The 12,401-nt window shown below is 36.9% G+C and overlaps 1 protein-coding gene across 3 annotated transcripts in view; it reads right to left on the reverse strand.

Annotated features, from left to right (window-relative positions):
* Dnah3 (dynein heavy chain 3, axonemal) overlaps positions 1-12,152 on the reverse strand; it is a 567,072-nt gene extending 554,920 nt beyond the window's left edge. For all 3 annotated transcript variants that reach the window (XM_081731270.1, XM_081731268.1, XM_081731267.1), the window contains exons 1-2: positions 11,974-12,152; positions 2,640-3,015 (exon numbers count right to left, since the gene is read on the reverse strand). In XM_081731270.1, coding sequence (XP_081587396.1) covers positions 2,640-2,828 — 189 coding nt within the window. In that variant the 5' untranslated portion in view covers positions 2,829-3,015; positions 11,974-12,152. The remainder of the gene's footprint in view (positions 1-2,639; positions 3,016-11,973) is intronic.
* Between the last annotated feature and the right edge of the window lie 249 nt (positions 12,153-12,401).

The following is a 12,401-nucleotide window of genomic DNA, read 5'->3' on the forward strand; positions in this document are numbered from 1 at the left end:
TTGTTATATAGCTGCAAGAGCTGGAGTATCACTGCAAAAGCTTATTATCACTGCAAAAATGTTACCGGTAATGCGTTTTTTCAAGCAACATAGAATTCCTTAAAGAAATCGTACTGAAGAAAATGACAAGTCTGAAATGTCTAAGGTGAAGATTAAGAAACAGGTGCTTAAGTGACTAGAAACATTATTAATAGGCAGCACTATCATTTTTGGTGCAAATGTTTCCTTTCACGAATCTCACAGTTCAATAGCGATTTGTTGTAAGCTTTCATTGGAATTAAAACTAAATATGTTGTTGTAACGAGTGTCCAAAAGACTTTCAAACGAGTGTCACTTAAGCAATGTTGACATTCAAAATACTTTGCCTCTCCGCCAGTAGACCATAGTGGATGATAATGTGCGCGTAAATTTATCACGGAAATACATGTTCCTCGAAACCAAGTCGAAGTATATGGATTCTTATGGGATTCTCCCAAGACACACACAGTTTACGATATAACAGTAGTGGGAAATTTTATATACTGCATATAAGCCATGCACCCAATTAAACAAATATTCCAGCTAAGCTGTTGGTTGATATCGTAACCTCGTTTCTCCTCCATAATGAAGGAATTCAAATGACTTCACGGTGTAATTCACGCACTCTCTCGTTTCATTACAGGAAAATCTACGACAAAATAATATGAACATTGACAATTATGGCCTAGCACGAAGCTACAAATCTAACAATAAATCACTGTTTTCTACAAAAGTAATTTATATCTTTATTTCCCTTTCTCCTTCTTCCACCTAATGCTGTTGGATCTGAAAACATTCATCAACTACCATCCTAACGAGAGACAGATTGACTTGTAATATTGATATAGTACAAGGATTTTACGTTTTCAACAATCTAAAACTCTACTGTAATGCAAATTCAGTATTCACTGTTACCTAGTAATCTCAGTCCATGAATATTTCTTATGTCCAATACGTAGCATAGTAAACTTACAAAATAGCCAATGAAAGTACACATTAACTTTATTGTCAACCTTTCGCAATATTTAGTGTTCTTACAGAAGACTACATACAACAAATCAATTTAGTTTTATTAGCTACTTCGAATGATATTTTAATCCACTTTGTCATCTGTATTGATAACTGTAAATTTTAAAAAGTTCTTAAAATTTTTTAAAATTCGATTCTGTCCAATGTCTGTATTCAAATTTTGGATTAATTTGCAGTTATCCAAAGGGTCATATAAATAAAAAAAAAAAAAAAATAAAAAAAAAAATAAAACAGCAGCATATCACCTGCTATACATTTGCTAAGTAAATTCAGACACCTCGTTAGAATTATTTCTTTACCGATTAGGATTACCACTTTAATGACAGAATATTGCGATCCAGTTGCATTTATTACACCCACAAATCAAAAAAATATTTACAGACTCCTTCTTCGCATAACTTATTTTTAGATTATTTTTTTTATATGGAGTTAAACTATCATAATATTCAAACTATCGTTGGAAAGAAAATAAAAGGACTAACACCACGGCAACAACATCCGCATCAAAAGAATTTACCTAATTTTAAACGTAATTCTCAGTAGATTTAATTCATTTTTGGCGATAGAATACGTAGGATGATCAAATTATTAACTAACTATTCCGAAATTAGAAACTAAGGTATTTTTTATTTCTATTTTTATATTTTAACAGATATAGGAAATTTTTAGGCAGTATTCATTACAGATATACTTCCTGGAAGGAATACTCCTTTGGAGCTAACAGACATTAAATTGCGAGTACACATCATTTTTGTCATGTCCTTCAGCAAATACTGCCCCCTCACGTTTTGATAGTCTCCTCCCCGAACAAAATTTTCTGGAACGAAACATGCCATTGGGTAGTATGACTAACTGAATTTCATCATTATCCAGAACTGTTCTAAACTTTTCTTGTTAAAAACCACAACGTTGCTCCCTTCTCAGCATGGTTTCTCCTATTATCAGCGTAAAGTCACTAACGGTGGCAGATCTCCTAGCCAAGGATCTCGGCTGGCTGACTGCAGCCGAGGAAAGAGTGCTGATATTTTTTGACTTTCGTCCTCTCTACTGTTTCGAAACTAGACAGAATTACCAATGTAACTCAGATGGTTTGGATTCCACGTTAATATGTAGATCTGTGTTTTACATAACCTCGAGACGCTAGAGTTAAAACGAAACGCCGCGACACCATTATCGCCGTTGTTGCTGCTTTTCTTACCCGAAGTTCGTTTTTCTTCATTGCAATAGAGCTCCAATAGTCCTCACAACGCTACATGAACACCGCACTGTCAATAACATCTGGTTTTCCCGAACGACCATAGCTCCCCACCCAAGTACTGAGCAGACATACATTGCTTGACTTCAGTGATCACAAGAAAAAACTTATGGTACGCACTCAGAGTATTAGACAGGAACACAAAGTCTTACACAAACAAACGAAGACTGATCTTAAGGAAATTTTTCTATAAAAATATTGGTTATGACTGCATAAACAAATATACTATTAGCAGCGTAATTACATTAACTAAAAGTGTAACTAACACTCAACATAAAAGAAAACATGAAACTTAACAAGCTAAACAAACATCACTCAGAAGCTTGAACGCACTTACTTTGAAAGGAACAGCTTTTGTCCATGATTTTTCTTGCATCAAAGGAGGATACAGTGCATTTCTAACTACTGTTTTAAATAGTTTCGACGGTTTTGCACTTTCTGCTATTGGCATAAACGGAACTACGGGAAAATCAGGGTAAACCTTCCCGCGAAGGTCTGGTGGTTTTTCTGGTTCTTTTTTATTCATTTTAGAGTCCAGTTAACATTCAAGTAAACTATAAAAAACGAATTTGTTGAAGACTTGAGGCTTCACTATATTCGCATCAGGAACAGCACAGTATATCGGTAGAATCGCATTCTCCAACATTCAGTAATATTGAAAATGTCCAGCAGATGTATTTAACGGTGCTTTCTACTTAAGAAAACATCCTTTCCTGAAAAGGAACAAAGTTCCATACACATTAGAAACAATAAATTATCTTGTTAAGAACTTGGTTACAAGCTTCATAAGAGAAAATTACTATCCTACTACGAAGATTTAGAGTTATAGAATTATTACCTATGTACATTTGGATCTTGGATTTTTAAAGATTAGTCCTAGTTTAGAACATTATGTACAGTAAGCATGATTTCGCCAATTCTTTACGTTTAAAAGCATTCCTATCTTTAAAGAAGTACCAATTGTCGTGCCTTTCTTTCTTTTGTTTTTATGAACTTGTGAATAGTGTGCATAGTTACATTTATTGCATATTACAAGAGTTAGGAATTTTAGGTGCACATCTCAAATGTAAATACTCATACAGAAAGTATCAAAAGTAATTACATCATACATAAGGACTCACTAATGTATTCATTAATGTATTCAAAAGTTTGCCTAAAACAAGTACCAGAACACAAGGTTATCGAAGTCGCAAGTCCAGAAAGCTGTTACAACAGATAACATTTCATTTTTTTTTTCAGTGAGGTTGCATCTCAAGTCATTTAGTAAGAGTCATGGTTATATGGTTAGCATACGCGCCTTAGGCGTGGAGCACTCGGGTTCGATTTCTGGTGGAAGCTCATGTAGTTCGGACCCCACGGTAAGCTGTAGGTCCACGTCTCGTATAGCCTCGGTGTTAAACGGGAGACTAGGACATGAGGACTAAAATCCCGGTCAACTAACCAATTAATCCATCCGGTCACTATATAATTTTTGAATGTAGATCATCATCATAGGTATTCTGCCTTTATTGGCAGGTCACTTGCCGCAGCTGAGAAGCTTCCATGCTCCACGATCCTCCGCTAACCTTTTCGTCTTCGCGTATGATCTTTCTGTTTTAATATCATCCATTAATTGTAGTCTCTTTCGCCCCCTCCCTCTCTTTCCCGCCACCATACCCTCTAGGACGTCCCTCATGATACAATCTCTTCTTAGGCAATGTCCCAATTAGTTTCTCTTCCTCTTCCTAATAATATCTAAAAGTGTTCTTTTCTCACCCACCATTTCTAACACTCTCTCATTCGTTTTCCGCTCGACCCAACTAACTCTTTCCATTCTTCTCCACACCCACATTTCGAAGGCTTCCAGTCGATTTTCGTCACCCTTACGCAATGTCCACGTTTCCGCCCCATACAGCACAACACTCCACACGAAGCATTTTATGAGTCTTTTTCTCAACTCTTTGTTCAAGGTTCCACAAAACAGACTTTTCTTTCTTTTAAAGGCTTCTTTCGCCATTCCTATCCTTGCTTTTATTTCACGTTCGCATTTCATGTCATTACTAAGAATACTACCAGGTATCGAAAATTATTCAATTGCTCTATTTTCTCCCCTCCTACTTTTATATTTGACACAGACCCCTTCGTTCCAATCACCATTGCTTTTGTCTTTCTAACATTTATTTTCATCCCATATTCTTCAAAGCCCTTTCTCATTTTTTCTAACATTTTATTGATTTTCTTTTCAGATTCTGTAAGAAGCGCCATATCGTCTGCAAATCTTATGCATCTAATCATTCTACCTCCTACCGAAATACTATCATCATCATGTAAACTATTTTTCACTATCTCTTCTAGATAGACATTAAATAATGTTGGCGAGAGGCAGCATCCTTGTCGAACTCCCCTTCCAATTGCACTCTCTTCCGTCAGTTCTTCCCCTATCTTAACACTTACTTGTTGGTTCATGTATAAGTTTCTTATGAATCTTCTATCTTTCCATTCCAACCCTATCTTTGTTAGAACTCCCAACAACAATCCCCAATTCACGCGGTCAAAAGCCTTTTCTAGATCAATAAATACAACATACACCTCTTTCCCTTTTTCTATAAATCTTTCACCGATCACCCTTAATAATCCAATAGCATCTCTTGTGCCCTTGCCTCTTCTGAACCCGAACTGCTCTTCCTCAACATCTTTATTTGTTCTTCCATATAACCTTCTGTTCAGTATTCGGAGCAGAATTTTAGCTGCATGAGATATGAGACTAATAGTTCTATAATCCTCACATCTCTTTGGGTTCGATTTCTTAGCCATCGGTATCATGATCGTTTTCAGAAAGTCTCTTGACCATTCTCCTGTTTCATATATTTCATTGCATAGTCGCCACAATTCTTTCTTTCCCTTGTCTCCTATATTTTTAATGAATTCAATTGGTATGTTATCTATTCCTGTTGCCTTTCCATTCCTAATCTCAGATATAGCCTTTTCAAACTCATCCCGAAGAATACTAAATCCTTTATCATCCTCGCCTACTTCATTTTCCACTTCAACATTTAGGCTACACGGTCTATCCCTACTCTCATATAAGTCTTCAACGTATTCTTTCCACCTTCCTATGACCTCATTTCTCTCGCTGACTACCTTCCCATTCTTATTTTCTACTGCCATCATGATACTCCCTTGTTTCCTCCGAAATTCCATAGATTTCACCTCCTTGTACATTTCCTCATATTTCCCAACTCTTTCTAATTCTTCTATGTCCTCGCATTTTCTTTTGTAAAACTCTTCCCTCGCTTTGTCTGTTTCTCTTCGTAATTCATTATTTAACTTTCTGTACATCTTTCTGCCCTCTTCTGTATCAACCTGTTTCCACATCTTCCTCTCCCTCATTTTCTGCAACATCTGCTCTGTAATCCACGGTTTCTTAGCAGTTACCTACTGCTTCGCGGTAACCTACTGCTTCTTCTGCAGCCTGCTGTAAGCAAGGTTTAATATGTTCCCACCGTGCGTTACTACCTGCGCCTATCCTTTCCTCGTTTGAACATTTTTCTTCGAATTTTTCAGCGAAAAGATTTCTTATTTCCTCGTTTTTCAACTTTTCAGTATTCAACACTTTGTTACCTACTTTTCTTCTGCCTACATTTTTCAGTTGAATATCTACTTCGGCCAGCACAAGATTATGATCAGAGAAATTATCAGCCCCAGGAAGGGTCTTCGCGTTCTTTAAGCTATTCCGATACCTGTCCTGAATCATAACGTAGTCTATCTGATATCTTCCGCCGTCTATTGGTGATTTCCATGTATATCTTCTTCTCTTGTGCTGATTGAACCAAGTGTTCCCAATTACTAGTGAATTCTGTCTACAGAAATTCACCAGTCCCTCTCCCCTTTCATTTCTTTCGCCTAAACCATATTTGCCTACGATACTACCTTCCTGTTTTTCTCCCACAACTGCATTGAAATCTCCCATTAGAATTATGCATGCACCCTTCTTCTCCCTATCTATAATTTCTTCTATTTTCTCATAATTTTCCTCTACTTCTTCATTTGTATGTAGAAAAGCATCGATAATACCGATTGGTGAAGCACATGTTAAAAGGACTACCATGAGTAGTTCACTCTTTAGAGGTAATTTTAACAGGACCCAATAACGTATTATTAACTTGTGGAACAAACAAATCATCTATCACTTCAAATACTTATTATTCTTTACTACAACCCTCTTTCCCCCAAATCTCCATAACGAACTTGAATTTTCTAAATCAAAAAATGTATTTTTTTTTAAATACATAACTCTTCCAGTTAGAACAATTATATCGCGCAATTACAAAAACACTTCGACAGATTATTTTATTCCCTCAATACTCCTTGGTCTAGGTCATACTGAAGAAAACTCTTCTTCTTAACCAACATCTTCAATAATTTATAATGCTTCGTTAGTATAGTAATGACCTGTATTTCCTATAGCAACTGGTTCATTGCTTCATGTCTATTATTTTTGTTCATTTCTACCTCATTCGACATTTCTTCGATCGTTTCCATTTTTGTTTCCTGAATTTACAGCTACCGATTCCCTCTGTCTTCTTTTACTACTATCCTCTGCTCTCTTCTTACTTCTACGTTCTTTCTCATCTTCTAATTCTGGTTGACTTTGTCCTTTTTTTCCCTGCCTCGGCCTGTTCTTCTTCACTGGTATTAACCGTCGTGCAGCACTTGTAATGATTTTACACTATTAATTCTAACCTTCTAAACATAAAACACAGCTGTATTATTTACTTCTGCAGCCTGCAGACATTTAGGTACTGACTAAGAATTGTCCGTTATAAAAATGGTAATTTTACGGTTAAAATGGGTAGTGCATATGAAAGAGAATTGTCTAGGATATTCAATTTCACTGTTGGTGGAATTTTTCACAATGTAGGAAATCAGTATTCCATGAGGTTAAATGCCAAAGATGGCAGTCTTGAAAAACAAACTTTACGGAGAAACGAACAGAATCAGACAAATGTTAGCATGACAGCAACAAAAAAAGGCAATAACGATCACCAAGTAGGGTGATTAATAAGGGGGAAAAAATAAGACAACATTTCTGTATCCGTATCCGTACCTGGCGATTATGCAACCACAAACAACGGGCATGAAGGTGTCTGCTATTTTGTATTTGATCCAGATATCGACTTAAGACAAACGAATTATTGTTACCTGGTAGAAAACCTATCAATTCATATCCATTTAGACCAAGTTTCATTTGGCAGATTATCCGGGACTCCCTACCTTCCTTTGGGGAATCCCTTGCGCGTGGACGGTAGGCTTGTGAAACATGCAAAATTCAATAGAGCAGGTATGACTTCTTCAGTGAATTTTTTACCCGTCCTGTTTATGTTGGATAGTTTCCGAACTATTGGCGTCCGAAAGTCAGTTTCCCACGCTTTCGGCACCTTGTAGATCTGAAACTATGTCCGATAGCAGAAAGTTGAAGATAACTTTTTTTTCTTGTCTCAGTGGCAGGAGTCACCTCCCAAGAGTTGTAGCACTTATTTTGCAACACCCGATATATATATATAAAATACTACCGCAAAAGAGAAGTAAAAATCTAGAAGAAAAGATAAAATAATAAGTAAATGAGAATAACAAATATATAACAATATTAATGAATACTAATAACACAGAAAATATATAACAACAGTGAAAAAAAAAATAAAATAAAATAAATAAATAAAAATCAACGTCTGAGGCGAACCTTTCCACGTGGTCCAACTATCTTCCATTTAGTATCCAACAGGTCGTCTTCCACCATATCAAAATTGAAAACAGAAAATAAAAGACAAACAGGTGAAAATTTTGTCTTTTCGGGGAAACGATCGTATCATTAAGTTGCTGTATATACTGACTAAATTTTAGGCCGGCCTTATACGGTTAGTGGTGAAGAGGTGAAGTTTAAACGAAGACAACATTAACAGAAACGTGAAAGGTTTTCGGAGGTTCACTAGTTGATAGATACGAGTGTGGTCGGAATTTCTGGACTTTTGTCGGTAACGAGATCTGTATGAGTGGAAACGTTGGAGGATGTCTGGCTTACTACAGACTTACAAGAGGTAGCTGCAACAGTAGCAAAGGGCAAAGAAAGCGAGAGAGGAATACTTTGTTTTAAACGACGCTTAGCATTGGTGGCAGAGATCATCTCAACAATAATTAGCTATCAGATACGTTTCTCACGTTGAAAAGCTGGACAATCCCGAGACCAAGCAGAATATTCGCCCTTGTAGTTCACATAAAAGTCTCGCTCTACAAAATTCAACATCATGACTATCCTGGCCACAATTCGCACAAAGAGCAGCATTCGCATTACACGACGTCCCGGTGTGCCCGAAGTGTTGACATATGCGTTGAGGACTGGGAATATAGAACCACCCTATACATAGTTAGGAAGCGTAGGCAAACTGAAAGTAAGAATTAGTGGCTGAGTAGCAATGAGTTCACTTGACTTCTTATTTTTGATGGGAGTTACATCTATAGCATGTTGGTCAGCCAGCTCCAATTTAATTTCCTCCTCAGTGGCATTTGGGAGGTCCCAACATGATATTACACCGCAAGAGACGTTCAGTAGACGTTGGGGTTCTACCAACACGTTAACTAGTTCGATGATAGTCACCTCAAGTAGCTTCGCTGTTTGCTTATCATCGACAGTTTCCATCAATAAAGTTGGGCTTTTTCCAAGAGAGTGAGACCGGATCCGATTTTAAAGATCTTTTAGTAGCCATATAAAGTTGGTATTAAATATACATTTATAACGGAAAAACGTGTGTGAACGCTGCAACTTCATACCGTGGCGTTTCCGAGAAGAGCTTTTGCTACTCCCCTTGCTATCCCATAAGCACGTCCTCACCGTAGGATCAGTGTGGGGCCGACGCTGTCAAGGGAAATGAGGGTGAGAAAAAACATTTCCATCAACAGAAACTCATAGCTCCGGAAAAAAAGAATTGGAACTATAAGCAACAACCTGTCGAACTACAACAAGAACATCAGAAAGGACTTCACCAGCCCACAAAAGAAAAAAGTGCAATTTTTTTTATCTTTTTGTGCTTTTATTATCACGTTTTTTTTTTTACTTTTTCCATGTTTTAATAGTTTTTGTATTTTTATAAATATTTTCAAAGACTTGGACACAAGATAACAAACACAAACACTGGACGCAAACAACAGCACGCCGGGATGGGTGCACGTCCACCCAGATGGGAAAAACGTACACTGATCAATTTCCCAAGATTCCAACCAACCATTCAGGCCACTACTCCATCCAATCCTGCTGGATGCACAATCGCTTCACTACTTCGTCCCATATGTCTTAAAAACCACAAATCAATTTATCAGAAACAGACCATAGCAGGTTGGCATCCAAATAAAGTCCACATCTGACGCTTATCTTTCTACTGTGCTCGATCGCAGGTTTTAAATACCGAGTGAGCTGCCTGGTACAACTCCAACATGGAAGGTCAGTGGCTGACTACAGACTCTGCAACTAGTAACAGAGTTCATCATTTAGTACATGTTATACTAAAACAAATGCATTTTTCATGAATATTGGATGGCATGCAGGAAAGAAGTTTATATATATAAAGTTTTGCACTTTTTAATATTCCAGGCACATATGTTAAATATGGGGCACCACCCCGAAACCCCCTCTACAAGTTTAATTACTTAATACTGTAAGAATTCATTTAGTAATTTTTGAGTAGTGTGTAGTTTGCACCACTTAACAGTTAGAGGGGACTAATTTTACGTTGTAATACTAAATAGATGTATGCGGATGTAGAAAAGAGCAAAGTAAGCATGAAAATAATAATAATAAAAAGATGCGATTTTAACAATGAAAAGTGACAATTAAATGTGAGTAACAATTAAATGTGCCTAACAATACATTGGAAATGAAACAGGATTAATCGAAGGTAAGGTATAATAAAATAACAAGTACATAGTAATACGACGTGGAAAACAGATTAATGTGTGTCTTACCCGGGGCCGGTATGTGCGGAAGGTTCCATGTTTACAAATGTGAAACCATTATAGAAAATATTCTAGAGTTAAAATGAATGAGTGTATATGAAAGATGACTGTTCACCGGGAAGTATTTCTACACGGTACAAGAAACACATATTTTATGATTACAAGTATAGAATTATAGGGTTAAGTTCCAAAGTTAATCGTCCGTTTGTAGCAAAATTTTGAAAATTTACAGGGAAGTAATGTATAATTTGCTCGTTTGTGTGCTTGATGATATGTAAAGAGAGTGAAAGTTGTGTTTATTTCCTTTTTATATTATCGGTTATAAACATTGAACTATTTGGCAAGCGGAAGGAACTACTTTGTGCAAGGTTACCGCATGATTGGATTGTGGGAAAATAGCAAGCATTTGTATTCTGAACATGGCTGCAGGCGTACAGAAACGGTCAATTTGGTATTCTTACGCACAGGTGAGAAATTACATTCTATTAATTTTAACGAAATGGGTTCAAAGTTGCTTAACACTAAGCTAACCCAACCCTGCCCTACCTTACTCTACTCTACTCTATCTTTCCCTATTATACTCTTTTAAAGCGGTCCTAAAAATTGATGATTTTTAAATTTTCCTAGCTGTTATTAAGCTTTTTCTTTTTTGTCAAAACCAGGCGGATGACCAAATTCGGAATAAATGCCGAATTATAAGTATGAAACTATTACCAGTCTCTAACTTGTGATTTTATGTAATATTAAGTAATTTTCATGCTATTCTCGTTTACAAGCATATTCTCTGTCCATGACACATCAGCCCTCTGCGGACGGATCACCACGTGTGGCTTCTCGTGTGCTCCTTCCCTAACGCAGATAACATTCTCGTTTTTAGTAACTACCTAACAAGTTTTTTTTCTTTTTGCAAATCGCTTTTATAGCATATATTCGGTTGACTGGGGTTTTATTAACATATATTCGGACGTGTATTTATACCCAGGGGTAAAAGTGGATCTGAGAAAGTGCGGGATCGGTAGGTAGCGGCATGACGTTCTGCCGTCCCCCTGCCTATCTTTGCCCATTGTAAGTCTTTTTAGGAACTGGGGGACGCCCTACTTTTTTTTGAGGTGGGAGGACAGCGTCGGGAAGATTCTAGAACACAGGTCCCCTCCATATAGGTTAGTAGCTAGGTTGGTTCCTTTCTGTACCAAAGTTTACTATATAACTCATACAGTATTGCCGAGCGAGTGAAGGCGGGTTAGAGCCCCGCAGGGCACGTTGTTTTCTGTCTTTATTACAGCTAAATGGGAAGAGGGACCTGTGTACTATATGCTTGCCGACAGCGTTCCCCCGCACTTTTACCCTTGCTTATACCTCATAAAATGAATGTGCACTCACGAAAGCAACTTCTACCCTAAGAAATAATTATTAATGCATTATAAGTGAATCTCTTTCGATGAAGGGCATTACCTGGAAATTATGTAAAATGTGGTGTGTATAAATCTGTCCTGCACCTTATATTCTGCTTTATTATTTGATATTTATTCTTGCTGCTTGCAGAAATTTATTCTTTATAAATCTTTCTCAATACCGATTACTCAATTTACCAGTATATTTTCAATATCGTTCCTTTAACTTACCCTAAACTTTAGGTACAGTATTACTTTGTGATTGTTGAATTAAACTTTTAACCAAAAATATTTTACCTTAAATGAATTCCCTATAAGTCCATACTTTGGAATGCATGAGTACTACGTAAACGAACTTAATTAAGAATTCAAAATTCTCGCTATTCATATTTTTCTTTACAATAATTACTTCATAAATTGTGTAAACACACTTGTTTATATTTGGAAGTTCTCGTTTTGTTGCCTTGGCAACTACAGGGCTGCCAGCTCGCAAATAAGCATTTATGTCACCTTCATAACTTTATTTTTTCTTTAGGAAATTTCGGAGAAAACTAAACACTCGTGATAATTAGATATAATTGATTTTGAATTTAACGTCCCGTTCAGCAGCGAGGTTATATGAGATGTGGACCTACTGATTAACGTGGAATCCGAACCACATGAGCTCCCGCCGGGAATAGAACCCGGGTCTCCCACGCCAAAGGCGCGTACGCTAACCGCTTAGC

This window comes from Thermobia domestica, chromosome 11 (assembly GCF_964235325.1).
Source record: "Thermobia domestica chromosome 11, izTheDome1.hap1.1, whole genome shotgun sequence".
In the NCBI taxonomy this organism is placed as follows: domain Eukaryota; kingdom Metazoa; phylum Arthropoda; class Insecta; order Zygentoma; family Lepismatidae; genus Thermobia; species Thermobia domestica.